The sequence below is a fragment of the Equus quagga genome, chromosome 11 (assembly GCF_021613505.1).
Source record: "Equus quagga isolate Etosha38 chromosome 11, UCLA_HA_Equagga_1.0, whole genome shotgun sequence".
In the NCBI taxonomy this organism is placed as follows: Eukaryota; Metazoa; Chordata; class Mammalia; order Perissodactyla; family Equidae; genus Equus; species Equus quagga.
The window spans coordinates 86,270,614-86,289,299 of record NC_060277.1 but is presented as its reverse complement, the minus strand read 5'-3'; the positions used below and the strand labels follow the sequence as shown (position 1 = coordinate 86,289,299).

At 44.1% G+C, this 18,686-nt stretch overlaps 1 protein-coding gene across 1 annotated transcript in view; it reads left to right on the top strand.

The window, feature by feature from the left end:
* Window positions 1-5,210, top strand: part of LOC124247338 (phosphatidylcholine transfer protein-like) — a 37,921-nt gene extending 32,711 nt beyond the window's left edge. The window contains exons 4-6 of the mRNA XM_046676493.1: window positions 1,457-1,628; window positions 2,548-2,615; window positions 3,961-5,210. Of these exons, the coding sequence (XP_046532449.1) occupies window positions 1,457-1,628; window positions 2,548-2,615; window positions 3,961-4,026 (306 nt within the window). The 3' untranslated portion in view covers window positions 4,027-5,210. The remainder of the gene's footprint in view (window positions 1-1,456; window positions 1,629-2,547; window positions 2,616-3,960) is intronic.
* The last annotated feature ends 13,476 nt before the right edge of the window (window positions 5,211-18,686 follow it).

Genomic DNA, 18,686 nt, shown 5'->3' with positions numbered 1-18,686 from the left:
AGGGAACTGGTGGTTCCCCAGTCACAGGCTTTATGACACACTGGACCTTCCAACCCACAAAGACCACTGACAAATTTTAATTGAGTTAAACTTTCCTCAATGGAGCATCAGGTGATGACTGTCGCATGAGCTGAGCAAGTTGTGGGAGAGAGTGGGACAATATTTGCTGCAAGGAAAAAGTAAAAGGCTTGGGAGAGAGGAAAGCCAGGGCCAAAGCAACATCGTTTCTTCCCTAAGACATTTAAGAACTTCACTCATCAGTATGTAGAGAGCAGGGCCAATGGCCGTCCTGCAGGGTGCCTGAGGGAGGGTGGGACAACTGTGGGTGCTGTAGAGACGCTGAGGTGAGATGGGGTTGTGGTTGTTGCTGTTATAGTGGGTGTAATTGCCTTAGAGTGATTTTTTTTATTGATTTGGGCTTTTCATTCTCTGTAGTGTGAAACCTAAAATTCTACCATTTGAGAGTATAATGAACACTTTAAAGAGTTGAGCCCCGTCCAGTTATGAAAGGCTGGCTAGGTTTTGGAGCCAGATCGGGGTTCAAATTCAGGTTCCATCACTTCAGCTGGGCTGTGGGATCTCTGGTGAGTCCCTTTACCTCTCTGAGCCTCAATTTTGTCACCTGGAAGATGGAGATACTTACACCAGACTCAGCAGGGACTTTCTCAGGATCAAGACTGATGCTATCTTAAAGCACCTGATGCTTATGACATAGAAAGGGCTCGGTGAGTGGCGACTCTTACTGCTTCTTAGAATTTAATGATCTTCCTTGAATCGTGCCATAGATATAGTGGTTGTTGTGTTCGTTGAGATGAAATGGCTTTGTGATTCTTGATGAACCAGTGTTAACCCAGAGAGGACTTCTGCCTCTAGATATTCAGGTACTCACAGATTTCCTGTGATCACCAGGTGTGAGTAAGATTGCTCAACCGTCCTCTGTGCATAGAGGTCTCTAATTAGAGCTCTGGGGGAGGACAGGACGAGAAGAAATGACTCCATTGTTTATTAACTGCTTCTTCTGCTCCAATGTTTCCCTAATGCCCCCACAAGGCTGCCTGCTGGGCATTGTTGCCCCCTGTTCCTACATAGGGAAACAGCCTCAGAAAGGTTGAGTAACTAAGCCAGGATCTCACAGCAGATTAGTGAGCAATCCTCTGAGATCTCATAGTGCCTTCCTGGAGACGGGAGTGGTTTTCCTGCCTAATGAAAAGCTTGAAAGCATGAGAGAATCCTGCACAGGAGGTGAAGCGTGCTCTCAGATGAGAATACCGGGTGGCATGAGGCACAATCTTGCAGTGCATTTGGGGAGACAGGGCAGGTAAGTGAAGTAACAGCGCCAGGGAGCCAGAGCCAAGTGGGAGGAACTGAGTCACCTCCCTTGTCTTCAGCCTGTGGGGCTTTCCTTCTGCCTGTCTGAAATGCTGGCGTGGATGTCATGCCTTGACCAGCGGTACAGTATGTCTACGTCCGGGAGCGGCGAGATCTGCATGTGGAAGAGCAGAAGGTCTACGTGGTCCTGGCCCAGAGCACCTCCCATTCGCAGTTTCCCCAGCGGTCCGGTGTGGTCCGGGTGAAGCAGTACAAGCAGAGACTGGCGATCACAAGTGATGGCAGGAAGGGGAGCAAAGGTAAAGACGGGACCATGTGGGTGGAGGGTCAGGGTCAGGGTCACGCAGGTGACGGCCGTGCTGATTGCGAGGCATGTACAGTGCACGCAGCTTGCCCCCTGAGGTCAGAGAATGGGTGTGGGTGCAAAACAGACGGGCTCCACAGCTGGGGAGAGACTCAATTCACCCCCAGACACTGGGCTACAGAGCGAGGTGGGTGTCTAACTCTGACTCAGTGCATTCTGTACTGACTCTTTGTTGTCCAGGTGCAATCAGCGCATCCAAGTAAACCAGCGGTATGGAAATTCATGTCAGGCTGGTCCTGTGGCTCATAGGCCAGGCCTCGGGGTGGGCAAGAGGGCCGGCAGGACTGTCTGTGTGGCTGCAGCTCCCAATTGGCAGAAACCCAGACGCTCAGGCCCTGCCTGCCTTGAGTTCCAGTACAGGGAGAAAAGCTGTGGGCAGACAGCGGCCTGCAGCCAGCTGCTCCGCTGGAATGAATGTGGCCTTGCGTCTGAGGCGACATCTGAACCGTAGTTCTGAGGCTCGTAGATCTAGCACCTTGGACATGTCACCTGGCTTTTCTGAGGCTCCACTTTATCAGTAATAAACTGGGATTATAATTGGAATTTTACCAATTCTTTAGGATTGTTAGGATAAGTAGTAAGAGAAAAAATGAAATGAGAGACTGCCTCCTAGTGTCTAGCACTTGCCAGGTGTTTAATAAATCGCAGCAAGATGTGCCTGTGGCTGTGTTTTCAAAAATGTTTATATAGAAATATCCCGTAGGACGAGGCAGGGGAGAGGACTCACCTGAATCATGTGTTCCCTCCGTCCTTACTTTCTGGGCCTGAATATGAAGGAGGAATGTTCGCGGGGGTCATTGCTGTGTCCTTCTCTTTTTTCTTCCTTCTGAATTCTCCTTTCTTTTCCCCTCTAGTTTTCATGTATTACTTCGATAACCCGGGTGGCCAGATTCCAACCTGGCTCATTAACTGGGCTGCCAAGGTGAGATCCCCAGAGGTGGGAGGGGACGTGCGTATGACAAATGTTGACTCAGCCCGTGGGGCTGTCAGGCTAGAGACTTGCTGTCTCAGGCCTAATGAGGCTCTTTTATGAGGTGGCTTGGTTGAGTGACTACGGTTAGGACTGGGGTTGCCAACTCCCAGGACAGAGGCTGGGACAAAAGACAAAGAATCATTAGCTGGAATGCCAGCCCCTGCCTGCTGGCGCCCAGAGACCCCGCCAGGATCACTCAGTGGAACGTCAGGACAATAGCTTGCTCCTTGTAGGAACAACGGTACCCCTGGATCCTGTATCGGCTTTGAGGGGAGTAAGACAGGCTGACCTGGCCCAAGAGACCACCAGACATGGCCAAGCCTGGGGCAGCCTCCAGTTTTGTTATTGTTGTTCCATTTTTCTGGAAGGAGAGAGAACCGCAGTGGTCGCCCAGATCACTAGAGACATCCTAGGAACCTGGCTTCATGGGGACCATTCAACCTGCTTTGTAAGCGTCCTACTTACTGGCTGGAGGGCTCAAGAGCTTCTCCGGGAGAGGAAAAGATCCTAAGGTTTGAGTCAAATAAATGTGATTTTGAATGTTGGCCCTGCCACTGACTGTCTGTGTAGGCTAGGGAAGCCATCGATCTTTTCCCTTTTAAAAATGGCGGTGGAGGGGCCGGCCCCGTGGTCAAGTGGTTAAAGTTCCATGTGCTCCACTTTGCCGGCCTGGGAAGTATGGAAGATGGGCACAAACGTTAGCTCAGGGCTAATCTTCCTCAAGCCAAAAAAGAAGAAGGTTGGCAAAGGATGTTTGCTCAGAGAGAATCTTCCTCACCAAAAAGAAAAAAAAATAAATGGTGGTTCATATTACCTACCCCATGGAATAGGAGTAACTAAGACAATGTTTGGGGAGAGTCTTGCTCAATGCTCAACACTAGCTAAATAATAGTGTAGCCTATCTCTTGTCCCCAAGTCCTTACCATGTTCTAATTCTGCAAAGCATGTCCTTTCTCCTATTTCTTGGAAGAGTCAAACAACCCAGCCCTACCCCATCTCCTGTGTTTTCTTTTTCTTTTCAAAAAACAGTGTCTCAGAAATGTCTTAGCTTTTCACTAGCAAAAGCCAAAATATAAGGCAGTGTCTTATAACTGTGGCCCCTATCGGGTAGTCTCCCCCACACCCTGGGTCTTAGCTTTCGCCATTATCTGTGGCAACGTTCAGCTGGAATCTGGTCAGAGGCCCTACTGTCTGTTATTCCCAGAGCCATCTCTGTTTACCTTTTGCCACATGCCCCAGAATCAAGAGTGATTGCTGTGAGGACAGAGGAGTGACAGTGTCCTTTGCTTTGTAGAATGGAGTGCCTGAGTTCTTGAATGACCTGGCAAAAGCCTGTCAGACCTACCCTGGGAGATCCTAAGGAAGAGTATTGGGAACCTCGTGCCGTGGAATGACATCTCCCAAGTGCCACAGCCCACGGATGCTCAGCCTTCCTTTCGCCTCTCTGCCTGCACACTCTCCTGCACGTCGTCTCTGAACGTGTTTGCCCGACGCCCGGCTCCCCCGCCTGCTTCCTTTCCTACTCTCCCCACCCCAGGCCCGCGACCTTCTTCCACTATGGAATATGGGTCAGATTAGGGAAACCTTTGTGTGTTTATTTTTAAATAGGAAGGTCCTCAATAAGGAACACAGTCATTCCATTGTGTCATTTTAGGGGGATGGGTGGGTGGAGGAAGGACAACAAAACACAAGAATGACTGAGCCTGGCCAGCTGGCTCCTCCAAGACTGTGATTTCTTACAGCCCAGGAGGGGCTGCTGGAAGTTGCATTCGCTTCAGTCGCCTCTCAATGCACCCAGGCTGGAGGACACGTGCTGCTGCCCGTTTGCTTTGGGGACTTGATTTGGCCGGGCTTGAGGTGATAATGCAGTGAGTCTCTCCCCATCCTGCTCCTGGAGGCTCACTAGCTGTTTTGATACCAAACCATCTTGAGAAACACTGCAGGCCTGACAGAGCACATAATGTGATCACCATTTTTTCTCATCATCCACTTCTGGGTTTTTCTCTTTCCCATATGACACTGGGGAAGGGCTGTGCATACCCACCAGCTCTGCCTTTGACTGGAAACTGAGGCATCAAGATGGCTCAGGCAGTTATCCAAAGCCAGGATGCTTTGAGCACAGCATTGTGATGAAGTGTCTATATGCAATAAGATGAGTTTGCCTTCTAGAATGTTTGGAGATGGGGAAGGGACAATAGTTCACAGCCAGGGAAATATTAATTCGTGGCTTGGTTGACTGCACCTTTTTCTCAGGAATTCTACCTAAGTTGTCTACCTCTTCTACCACCAAAAGAATTCTAGTTTCCTCTGTTTTCTCCTGGATTTTGGCAGGGCTAGATATTCTGTGGCCAAAGCCACAGCCTTGATGATCTCAGGGAACAATTTTAATCACCTGTGTGATGGTACCCAACCTTGATTAATGGGCATAGGAATTCAGGATATAAAGATAGAAGCAGGGGATTTGTTAATGGGATACCTCAGACTGTGTTTCTTCTCTCTGCAAAGGAAAGTGTGTTGAATAGCAAATAAATACAGAATGACTTATGCTTGTCTTGTGTGCTGCTTCCCTCCTACCTTGTTCCTTTTGTGAGAATGAATCAGTCTCTTTGGTTTACAAGTCACATCCAACCTAACTCATGGACTTGAACATAAAAAGAATTTGGGGCTCACTTCCATGCAAGGCCAGGTATAGAGTGGCCTCAGGTAGGGGTTGATATAGGTGCTCAAACTGACGTTAGAATTCAGCTCTCCTTTTTTTCAAGTTATCTTTGTTGTTGGGCTGTGTTGGTGGCAGGGTTGCTGCTAACAGCAAAAGGTAGGCCTGCGTCTTCCCCGGCTCATGCCAATCAAAAAGAAAGAAAGAAAAAGAAGACGGCATTCCTCTCCAGTAGATGCCGCACCGTCCCATGATTCCCTCTAACCCATGTGCCCATCCCTGCCCCACTCTCGTGGTCACATCGATAGAATTATGCAAATAAGCAAACGCCTCATAAATTTATCCTTGAAATGTCATTATGTAGCTGGAATTTAATTTTAGATAAACTAAAGCTAAATTCCCCATGTTATGGAGATCAATCTGAAATTTTACATAGAGGGTCATTGAACAAAAGCACTAACATTAGAGTCTTTGAGCAGAGAATCAACATGAAATAGTGTCATGCAAACCAGATCTTTAGACAGTGTTTGATAATTTGCTAACAACTCTGAGAATACTAAGCACACTGAGTTTCTAGTAAGGCAGTTAGAAAAAAAAGTCCCATAGTTTGCTATGATTAGTAGAGTTATGACTCTGACATTTCCACTTGCTCATTTGGAGAAGACAGTTGGTCCTACATAGCATTGAAATAGGAGGCTCTGTGTGAAACCGAGAGCCACGGAGCCGACTTAGATGCCAGAGGTGCAAAAATAGAGAGCTCATGCTGTCGAGGCCGCGCTGATTCCTCAGTGCCGGCCCTTCTGCAGGGGCCGGAGGTAGTATTTGGAATTTGAAAGTTGTAGATATCTTGTCATTCCTCTAGTACTTTGTTTTGCTTCTTTTTCCCATGTCTGTCTCTCCGAATAGACACTAACATCTTTGTGGATAGAAACAGTGATTTCCCTTTGCTTACTGCCCATCAGGGTGGCAGGTAGTAGGCACTAAAATGAGTGACTGAGTGATTTACAGAAGATGGACCCGCTGACACGCCCAGAGGCTAAACCCATCTTGATATAGAGGGTTAATTTGAGTACCTTAAAGAATAATGTAATAATTATTGAATAATTGAATTCAAGCCAAATTATTTCCCAAGTCCTCATTTTTGGGGGTTCTGGATTCCTCCAGTTCCCACTGATCCTTCCTTGAAAGTATTAAGGTCCCTTCTTTGTTAAGGGGTGGCCTCGCTAGTGTGGCTGCGGGTGATATTTTAATGTTACGGAAATGGCACAGTCTGAACTGAGTCCAGCTGAGATTAGTCAGGATTTCAGGATTTTAATGACAAAAGTAGCACGACTGTCAGTGCTCAATTTTTTCCACAGGCGAATTATTCACCCCGCATAACAATTCAAAGTTAATGACCACCTTGGAACTGAGGTGTTCCAGCCCAGGGTCACTTCCTTGAAAATGTTCCTATTTCACAGTGAGAGTCCTGGCCCGGCTCCCTGGCTGAGATTCCTCACCCAGAATCCCCATCTCTAATGACTGCCCTTCACACCTCCTGCTTCCCAGCTGGATTTGGGAGAGACAAGCAGGAAGAGCCCATTCGGTTCTCGTGTTTCTGGTAGCACCACCCAGTCGGCTCAGAGAATTATCTTTAAAGGCTTTGAGACATGTATTCGCCTAGTAGACATTTCTCAAGAGTCTGGAGTCCATCCAGCAAGGGGATCAACATGGTGGTTCCTGGATGAAAGAGAAGGCTTGGTGCCTGCCCTCAAGGAGCTTATGTTCTGGTGAAGAAGATACAGTGGACAAGCTGTTAAAAAGGTGATGAGTTTTGAGAAAGGACAAGTAAAGGGTAGTAGAGGCTGTAGAACGGGGGCTCTAACGAAGTCTGAGGGGTCAAGGGAGCACATGTTGGAGTTGGCTGGGTGACGGCTGGGGAAGAAAACCGTTCCACACGGAAGGAAACATTTGCACAAAACCCCTCAGGCAGGAGAGCCAGTCATGGCTGAGGAAACTGTAAAACAGAAACTACCAAAGGCCAGTATGGCTGGAGCAATGTGAGTGAAGGAGGGGCATCTCAGACATGGCTGAAGAGGTAGCTAGTCAGGCCATGGGAGACCCTGGGAGCCATGGCAAGGAGTTTGGTCTTTAAACCCAGAGCACCAATAGCCTGGAAGGATTTTAGGCCAACGAGTGACCTGATCAGATTTATTCATTCTGGATAGCTGCCCATTTTTCCCTGTGGTCCTCCGCCATCTCTAACAGTCCCTGCAACATTGTCCTGGGGGTCCTAGCCGAGGTGCTTTAAGCCTTGTCACTCTGAATCCTCGCCCCCATCGGGCAGCATGCCGAGTAACTATCACCCAAATCCAGTTTCCAAAGTGGAGCGTCAGCCTCTGAAGTTCAACAGGAGTAAAAGGGGGGCAGGGAACATCCAAGCACACCCCCTCCATCTGTCCCGGGCCTTGCTGGGGTACAACATACCTCCAATGTGATGGCATCATGCCACCCATCAGAGCAGAACCATTTCAGGAGCCAGTTGTTGGAGAGAAAAAGGAAAGGCACAAAACACGTAAGCAGGTCGACTTTCCCCAAAGTGTCTTTTCCTAGGATCCTCCCCAACTACAAGGAAGAGGAGTGCTTTGCTTGAGAAGACAGAAACACATTGTTTGCTTAGGTTCTCAGAGATGGAACCAAAAAATGGGAAGACTTAAGAAAAATTACTTATGTTCCTAATCCATTATATGTGTTTTTTGTGTATGTCTGCTTGGATACACAGTACGTGCTCCATTTCATAAGATATGATAACGGAACAACAAGTAGGCAGCTTGTTATGCAAGTGAGTATTCAAGTCACTACGTGACACGCCAGGACTGTGAGATGTGCTATGCAGAGTGGAAAGGTGGTTTTACTTTTTGAAGTTCAAATTTCACAAGTTTGAGCCCCTTGGTTTATGATTCAGATTCTCCACAACGGAAGGGAACAAGAAGTTGTCCCAGCTGTTAATCTATTTGGGTAGAGAGGGGGTATAAATCTCCTACCCGAGAAGGCTTGTGCGTATAGGAGCTCATCCTAAAGATGCAATTAGTTATTCAAGAAACATCAGGCCAGGAAGTATCCTGAGAGCTGGGAGACAGGGTAGACCTAACCTTGGCCCTTACCTTGAAAACACTCATGCTTTATTGGTAATCGGTTTTGGGGGAGAGGAAGGAGAACATAAATGTGGTGAGTACTATGACACAGGTACGTATGGGATAAGATGGAGGAAAGCCCAGAGTGGGCCAGAAAGACTTCCCAGGGTAAGTGACTTCTGAATTGGGTCTTGAAGTAGGAGTAGGAGTTGGCCAGGCATCGAGAAGTTGGTAGTTGAGTAGCAGAGACAGTTTTCTGAGGCAGAGATACCAGCATATGTAAAAGCACAGCAACAGAGATAGCATGATGTGGTTCAACATGTGCTGGGCGGGTGAGCATGTGTTTTTGGAGGATAGGGCTGGATTAGTGGGCAAAGCCCACAGCAACAGAAGCCTTGTGTGTGAAATGAGACGCGCTACTTTCCTAGCTCTTCCTGGCTCTAACAACATATCAACAGATGCCCTGAGTTCTGTCTTAGCAATTAGGATGGTATGCATGTCCCTCTCTTTTGTTCCAAACACACAGATCTGTAATCAAATTCTGGCTCTGCCACTTACTATGTATGTAATCTCAAACAAATTAGCCACATGGAGCCTCTGTTTTGTCTTCTGTAAAATGGAACCAAACTTAGAACAACATCGTGGGGTTATTGTGAGTATTATCAGGATTGAACAAGCACAATGCCTGGCATTAAAAAGGCGTCAGTGGGGCCAGCCTGGTGGCATAGTGGTTAAGTTCATGCACTCTGCTTCAGCAGCCTGGGGTTCACCAGTTTGAATCCTGAGCATGGACCTACACACCACTCACCAAGCCATGATGTGGTCACATCCCACATAGAAGAACTAGAAAGGCTTACAACTAGGACATGCAACTATATACTGGGGCTTTGGGGAGAAAAAAAAAAAGAAAGAGGAAGATTGGCAATAGATGTTATCTTAAGGCCAATCTTCTTCACCAAAAAAAAAAAAGCATGAAAAAACTCTCATGAATATTTGTGGAATCAAACTGGGTACAGGACTGAAAAGGAAACTCTACTGCGTGGAAAACAGCCTTTAGCTTTCCAAACACCAGTAGCTGCCAAGGCAGTCTAGGGCACCTGGGAAGAGGTGGAAAAGGGGATGTGAACCCTAAAGAAGAGTGACAAGAAGCGGAGGACCCAGAACAAGGAGACAGTAGGCCAGCAAAACAGATCAAAGTGGGAGGGATGCAGCTTGTGCCAGAACAACAAGGGTACCACGAGGTCAGGAGTGCAGATAGGAGGGAGGAGGTGGCAGATGCCCAGAGGGCACTTCAGGGAATGGATGCACAGCAGCCCGTGGCTTCCTCTTTCCTGATGTCATCCTGGTGTCCTACCGGGCTCTGGAAAGAAATCAAAAAAGGGAAAGAAGAGAGGAAAAAAGGGAAAAAAAGAGAACAGCTGTATTTTTGTATAATAACAATAACACCCTTTCATGATGAAAACATTCAACAAATTAGGAATGGAAAGGAACTTCCTTGACCCAATAAAGAGCATCCACAAACAGCCCACAGCTAGCATCATTCTTGAAATGAAAGACTGAAAGCTTTCCCCGGAAGATCAAGAAGAAGACAAGTTGTCTGCTCTTGCCACTTCTATTCAAAAATTATACTGGAGGTTCTGGCCAGGGCAATCAGGCAAGAAAAAGAAATAAAAGGCATCCAGATTGGAAAGGAAGAAGGAAAACCATCTCTATTTGCAGATGACATGATCTTGTATATAGAAAAACAATCTTGATGAAGAAGAAAAAATTTGGAAGATTCAGTTTATGATTCTAAAACTTACTACAAATCTACATTAATCAAGACAGTGTGACGCTGGCATGAGGATAAACATACAGATCAATGGATTAGAAGTGAGAGTCAGAAATGAACCTTCTCATTTATGATCAACTGATTTTCCACAGGGGGTGCCAAAAAATTCAATGGGCAAAGTATAATCTTTTCAGCAAATTGTGCTGGAACAACTGAATATTCATATGCAAAAGAATGAAGTTCGACTCCTACCTCACACCATTTACAAAAATTAACGCAAAATGGATCACAGACCTAAATGTAAGAGTTAAAACTATAGATGCTTAGAAGAAAACCTAGGGAAACATCTTCATGATATTGGACTTGACAATGATTTCTTAGATATGACATCAAAAGCATGAGCGACAAAAGAAAAAATAGATAAATTGGACTTCACCAAAATTAATAACTTTTTTGCTTCAGAGGTCACCATCAGGACAGTGAAAAGACAACCCAAAGAATGGGAGAAAATGTTTTCAAGTCATATCTTTGATAAGGGGCTTGTGTCTCAAATATATAAAGAATATCTACAACTCAATAATCAAAAGACAAAAACTCAATTAAAAAATGAAAAAGGATCTGAATAGACATTTCTCTAAAGAAGCTACTCAAGTGGCCAAGAAACACATATTAGATATTCAACATCAGTAGCCATCAGGGAAATTCAAATCAAAACCACAATGAGATACGACTTCATACCCACTAGAATGGCTATAATGAAAAAGATAGACAATAACAAGTGTTGGCGAGGATGTAGAGAAGTTGGAGTCCTCATACAGTGCCGAAGGGAATGTAAAATGGCTCAGTCACTTTGGAAAACATCTGGCAGTTCCTCAAAAGGTTTAACATAGAGTTAACATATGACCCAGAAATACTACCCCCAGGTATATACCCAAGAGATATGAAAACATAGGCCCACACACAAATTTGTACATGAATGTTCATAGCAGCAATATTCATAATAGCCAAAATTTCCCATAACTGCTGAATGAGTAAATAAAATATAGTATATCCATATAATGGAATATCATTCAACAATAAAAAGAAACGAAGTACCGATATATGCTACAACATAGATGAACCTTGAAAACAAGGAGTCAGGCACAAAAGACCATGTATTGTCATCATCCCATTTATATGAAATGTCCATAATAGGGAAATCCATAGAGATAAAGAGTAGATTAGTGGTTGCCTAGGATTGAGGGGTAATGAGCAATGACTGCTAATGGGTATAGCGTTTCTTTTTGGAGTGATAAAATATTCTAAAATTGATTATGGTGATGGTTACACAACTCTGTGAATATATTAAAGCCATTGAGTAAATTATATGCTATGTGAATTTTCTCTCAATAAAGCTGTTACAAAAAGTAACATTAACGGTCTGAATAACTGTCATTAATTGAGTGCTTTCCCAATGCTAGGCATCGTGCTAAGCTTCATAATCTCTCCTAAGTCTCACAATGAATATACCAGGAAGGTTTTATTGTCTTTATTTACAATGGAAAAACATAAGTTCAGAGATTTCCCCAATTCACAACACTAGAAAGTACCATATAAGTTAGGAAGTAGGACTTTGACCCATTTTTGTCTCACTTTGAGTTTTGGGGTCTTATTAAAAGGTCTTAGGTGGATCTTGTGAGCCATCTTGTGTTTCAAGTCCAGCGTTCACGATATGACCAACCACCAAACAGCAGTAGTTAGTGGAATCTCTGCCTCCATCTTTCTCACCGTGGAACTCTGGTGAGATGTTAGCCACCAGTTGCTGCTGTATTGGGGTAGAGAGAAATCTCTCCTCAGTTAAGTGTGTTCTCTGGCCTCCTAAGGACACATTTGTTCTAGAGACTGCCCTAACTCCCTCCTCAGATGTATTGCAGTTGTAATTCTGGGAGTGAGACTCCCGACCCTCCACTCCAGCACCTGATCTTACAGATTGTGTCTTGTGTTTGAAACTGAGTCCTGTTACTCTTGGCTCTGTCTGCTTCCTGGTTCCAAGAAATAAAACGTGAGACGGAAGGTGTTAGGCCCGTGAAGACAAAGACGTCAAATAGCTCTCACCAAGGAAAATTTGGAAGCGTTTTGGGAAAATGACTCTGAAGCAAATGGATTGTATTTTCTGTTTGGGCTCAACAATTAAGGGAGAAAGGGCGACCACAGCCAAATGTGCTTGGGATCTTGTCAAATTCCAAATGTTGGAAAACATTTCAGGATGTGTGACTGAGTCTGGCAGAATCAGCACCTTGACTGTGCCCCTTCCTTCTTGGACAAAGGTGACTGAACAATGTACCCTGATCCAAGTGTGAAAGAAGCCACAGGCATGATTATTCTTTTGTGGGAAGGGGCACAACGGCATCCTTTGTCAATGGAAACATTTCAATAGGGGTATTAACAAGGAACATGGGTATGATAGGGTTTTTGAGAAAGAGAGTGAAAAGGAACTGAAGTAACAGAATTCAAGTCCCAAAGGAAAGCAATGTATCCTTCCATTCTGCTCTTTGTGATCAAGAGCAGAGGCTGTGAGGGGAATTGTGTCCTTCCATGACTGTCCCCAAGCCCTCATTCTGTGCATTCTGAAATATTCTCAGGAATTTTTGTGGCCTCACTCTCATCTTTGTGTTTTTCCATTGGATTCTTTAAGAATCAGAGCAGAACTAAATCAGAATCAGACAACTTTCTTTTCAGTAAACCCAGACTCTCCGTGATTGATCGTATGGAAGGAAAGGAAGTTGATGATGACGTCATGGGAACAGCTGAGCCCTTGTTGAAACACTGAAACGGGTGTAAGGCTGTAGATAAGCAGATATAATGCTTTCAAACTGGTTTCTCTCATAAGCCCTGAATTCATTCATTTATTCAAAATGTTTATTGAGTGTTCACTATGTTCTTTGCATTAGAAGGACAGCAGCATATAAAACAGACAAAATTCCCTGCCCTCCTGGAGTTCACATTCTAATGGATAAAATATCCTTGTCATTTGGGAGATAGAATGTTCAGTTACTGAAGTTTTTAAAAGTCAGTTGCTGAGTTGGTCCAAAAGAGGTAGAATTTAATTTTTATCCTATAAGTAGCTACGATCCTCTGTCTGAGTTTTTACTTTAGAACTATAAATATTTATTCTACTTTGCTGATAAATTTTAACATTGACCTCCACTGTCACTCCACATGGACTATATTGTCCTTATCATTAACGTGATGTCTTATGCCCAAAGTTAAATTTTCTAAGAAGAAGCAACTAAATTCATCCTTTAAAATGTTTTTTTCCCAAATGACTAATGAATAGAGATTGAGAAGTGCTTACATCAACGGGGACCTAAAGTTTCCTCCATTGATATTTCTTTCCTTCTCTTTGTCTTCTCATCATCAGATATTTTTTATTCCCTGAGGAAGCAAAACTTGTAGGTAAAGATATAAGTTAGAAACTTAAGAAAGAAGTGACCGGAGACCTTTTGCTACAGGCAAAAGGACAGCTCCCGGTCTCCCCTGCCTTCCGTTTCTGCATGTCAATATCTTTATTAATTCTCGGTGGTAGAAAGCTTTATCCTTAGTGGATTCCAGTCCAGGCATTATCAAGAGAGCTCCTGTATGGTAACTGCTGTGGACATGTTAAGAGAGACACTTTTTCAATGCTGCATTAGCCCTAGCCTCACTTTCAAGCTTCTGAGTCCCCAGCTGGTCACAGCTGCTTCTGCTGATGCTTTCCAGCTGCAGGCTCAGCTCCCTGAGCTGTTCCTGATGGAGATGGGTAATGCAGCATGACTCGCATTCCAGGCTGGGATTTTGGGATGCTCAGACCCAAGACTCAATGACCTCTGATAACTGAGTGGCTTCCACACTGCTCACTACTAATTAGGTCTAAGATCCAGTGGCAGTATTAATTACTATGAAGGATTGAGCAAGTTTGGGTAGCAGCTCCCTTCTGCTATCTTCTTTCCCTACCCTCACTCAGCCAACAGAATAGAGCCACAGCCTTGATGCCCTCTCCTTAGTGCAACCAGTTTCCTTGTTTAGTTCACTAGTCCAGATTTTGCAGTTTCTAGCTTCAGGGACGCACTTAGTTACCTGGGTCTTCTTGTTTAGAATAAGACTTTGGAGAGTGTGCCCATCTGGCCTGTTAGACTGGTCAGTGTCCACCAGTCTAACTCTAGGCTCCACCTACTGAATGCAACTTGTTGGTACAGCCATTTCCATAAAGAAGATGGAGACAAGTACAGTCCCAAGGACACTGAGCATGACCTGACCTCCAGCACCTCTGGAGCTCTCTCTTCTCTCACCTCAGTTTGCATGCGTCAAGTTAACTCCTGCTCCATTCACAGTTCACCTGACCATACTGTAAGGCATGACTGCAAGCTTTCTAAGGTCCAAGTCTCACGCAGTGAAAATCTGTAATTGGAGTTACTTCATGGAAGAGAGGGAAGCCTTTGGTGTCTCCATTTATTAGCTGTTAGACCTTCTTGAGGTCTCGTGGTCCCCGATAACAGCGATAGGCATAACTGGGTTTCATATTTATTCTAGTTCCCTGAAGGAAGTCAAGGCTTTGGAGTCAAGAGTGCCCTAGAAGTTCTCTGGGACTAACTCAAGTCCCCATTAATTCCCTCTTGGGAGATCCTGGGACCCAAATCCCCTGGTTCATTTGTGTACCCAAAGAACATAGATTTCTACGCCATAGAAATCATGCATAGACTTCATATTATTGCCAGTCCCTTTTGTTTTTAACACTTCACTGGAACAATGAAACTGGGCTTCTTTCTAAATCCTGCTCTACCTTCTCTAACACATGTTCACACATTCGGAGACCAAGTCCTATAGTACCTCGCCATGTGTCTGTCCACAAGCCTCGTCTCTTCACAGAAGCACCACTCACGAAGCTCTGTCTAGTTCCAGGCATGTTCTTCTTCTCCTTATTGCACTCATAAGGTACCTGGGGATGGGGCGAGGAAGGAAGAAGAGAAATACTATGGCCGACTGCCTGCCTTGTACTTTGCGCTGTACAGTCATGCTGGCCCTCATGATAATCCCATAAGGTGGGACCATCCCACGGCAAAAGATGAGGAAATTGAAGTTGAGAAAGGTTAGGCAACTGGCCAGAGGTCACACAGTTAACTGCAAGCGGCAGAGGTGGCGTTTAAACCCAGTGTGTCTGGTCTCACAGTCTGGGGAGCTGTTAGTGGCTTGGTAAGCACAGCAATAGAGTGTCTGGAAAGATCACTGAGTATGGAATAGGCGGAAGGTGCTCCCTTTGCTCAAGAAGGAGCTGAGTCCAAGTACAGCCTCACGTGGCTCCTCTGGCACATGTTCAAGTGCAAGGAAGATGTAGATTACATGAGTGTGAAGGGCTGGCAGTTTCCGAGGCACAAACAAGCCCGCACCTAGAGCAGGTCTGCCAGAAACAGATAGTGACTCTGCACACTTATTTTATCCCCTTCCGCTCCCCCGTGTGAAGAAACCGAATGTCTCATGAAGGTAACCGTCTCTGAAGGACAAAAAAAGACAAGAAAAGGGAGGGAAAAAGACGATTTAAGCACAGCATCACCAGTCCTTTTGGACTATAGAGGAAGAACACTGAATTTGGTGGATCCGGGATGGGACTTCTGTGGCCTTTGTATCAGGCTTTTTGCAATTTGGCTTTGCATTTTCTCTCACTGAAGAGACATCTATTTCTCTGCCCTTGAATCTGAGCTAAGCTGTGACTTCTTTTGGCAAGAAGAATGCAAATAGTAACAGTGCACGTTGTGAAGTCTAGGCCTCCAGAGGTTTTGCATGCTTCTGTCACTCTTTCAAAATCTTGCTCAGCCACCATGACAACAAACCTCAGCCTGCTGAATGATGAGAGAGGTGAGGTCCAGCCACCCAGCCATCACCAGATATGTGAATGAGGTCATCTTACTGTGGCATTCAGCCAGCCCCCTGCGCACCCACCAGCTGACCACAGAAGCATGAGTAAGCTCAGTTGAGTTAAGCTAAGCCTGGCTCAGAGCAGCAAAAATGCCCAGATGGTGGCATTGTGTGCATTAATAAATACTTATTATTTTAAGGTAATGAATGTCAGGATGGCTTGTTTCATGGCATTAGCTCACTGATACATGTATGTTTTAAAGAGATCTGCTAGACGTAGCCCAGCAGGACTTACTAAGGAGGTGGCAGAACCAGCTCTGCTTCAAAATCAGGAGGTTTTGCATTAGAAGAGACATCACCTGGATCAGGAGTTAATGGTTCAGAGGGAGCATGCAGTGTTCTAGATAAGAATTTACTCCATTATGGCCCCCTCAGAAAAGATTAGTGGTTTTTCCAGTAACAGCCCAGGCCAATTAAGGAGAATCTCTGAGAAAAATCACTATGTAGGAATTGGTGGAGACGGGAGAGAGGACCTGCAGAAAGTGGGGCTTAACAGCTCACTCCCTGGTTAGATGCTTGTTAAACTGCAGATCTTATATGTATAGGCCATACATGAGACATAGTCTCTTACTCTGTGCATCCTTCTACAATTCTTCATTCAGTAGTGTTTTCAAGATGTATCCGTGATATACATGTAGATTCTTTTCTAATTTCAAAATATATGTAATGAATATACCACTATTAATTTCTTTTTTCTCTGGTTGGTGGATATTTATGTTGTTTCCAATTTTTTGCCATGAAAACAATCCTTAGGCAATAGCAGCCATTCTCTCAGGTATGCTCAGAGAAGTGGAACTCTGGGCCAGACAGTGTGTATCCTCAAACGCAATAGGTCTTTTCAAGTTGTGTTTCAAACTATTGTTCACACTTCAACCAGAACATTTTATGTCAGAGCTTTCATTGCCTTGTATATTCACCGACACCTAATTTTTGTTTTTGCCAATTTTATGTAAATAAAATGGCATAATTTATTTTGCATTTCCCCAATTACTATGGAGGTTTACCAATGTTTTATGTGTTTACATGCCATTTGGGTTTTTCTACTGTTCATATGTTCAATTGCTTTATTTGGGTTTTTCTTATTGATTTCTAGGTGTTTGATGTGTATGGTTAATATTGATCCTTTGTCGGCTTTGGAAGGAACAAATGTCTTCTACCAATCTATGTGTGAGGTTTTAGTTTATTTGTAGTATGTAGTTGAACAGGAGTTCTTGCTTTTTAATGTAGACAACTATTAATCTTTTCTTTTATGGTTTGTGCTGTTTTATTTCTACAAGAAATCTTTTCTTAACTCTTAGGCCATAAAAGTTCACTCCTATACTGTCTTCTAAAGATTTCAAAATTTTGCCTTATACTATTAGTTCTTTTATATATCTAGAATTTGTGTTTGTGTCTGATATAATATAGAATCTCATTTTTGTATAAGGATAGTCAATCCTTCCAACACTATTTTTTAAATTGTGCATTCTCTCTCACATGCTAAGTTTCAATATGCATGTGGATTTGTTTCTAGATGGAAAACTGTTTCATTGTTTTAGTATTTTTTTCCTAGACCTGGGTCAAATTCACACTCTTATCTCTATTATAAATCCCAATATCTGATAGGGCAGGTTCCCTCTTTTTTTCCCCTATTTTAAAAAATTGCTTTCCTACTTTTTCAAATTGCTTGATCCTTACAACTTTCCTATGAATTTTAGAATGGTATGTGAAGTTCCTTGAACACCGTTAATGGATTTTTATTACAATATCGAGCCAGCCCTGATGGCCTAGTGGTTAAAGTTTGGCATGCTCCATGTCAGCAGCCCTGGCTCGGTTCCCAGTCACAGAACCACACCACTCCTCTGTCAGTTGCCATGCTGTGGTGGTGGGTCACACAGAAGAACTAGAAGGCCCTACATCTAGAATATACAACTATGTTCTGGGTCTTTGGGGAGAAAAAAAAAAGAGGAAGAATGCCAACAGATGTTAGCTCAGGGTGAATCTTTCCCAGCAACAACAACAAAATCTCCTTGGATTTATAGTTTGAATTGTTAGGAATGGTCATCTTTAAGATGTTAAATATCCTAGTCTATGAATATGCTATCAGTCAGGAGTAAGTGCAGAAAACAAGAACTCTTTAGGTATTTTAAGCAGAAAGGAATTTGTGCAGAGAATTAATTGCTAGCTAGGTTCCTGGAATAAGCGTGTATTTCTTTTGTTTTGTTTTTTAGTTTTCAAATCTATTGGGAGCAAATGTTGGCTATCTTTGTTTCCTTTTTGGTTTTTTTGCATTGCGTATCTTTTCTTTATTTTCAGCTACGCTATAGATTTAAGACTATCTTTGGTATATTTTCTCCAGCATTTCTATGTTTGAGGCCAGAGCTTCAGCTGTCATGCTGCTGGAAGTTCCTCTAGAGAGTATCTCTCACACAGGAAACAGGCAGGCCTATTACAATCGGCAGGTGCTGAGCGAGAACACGCCTTTCTAGACCTCATTCCAAGCCTTTTCTAGACCTCTGAGATTGTACAAAATAACTATTTCCTAATATGATCCTTTCTTCATTAACTGTAAT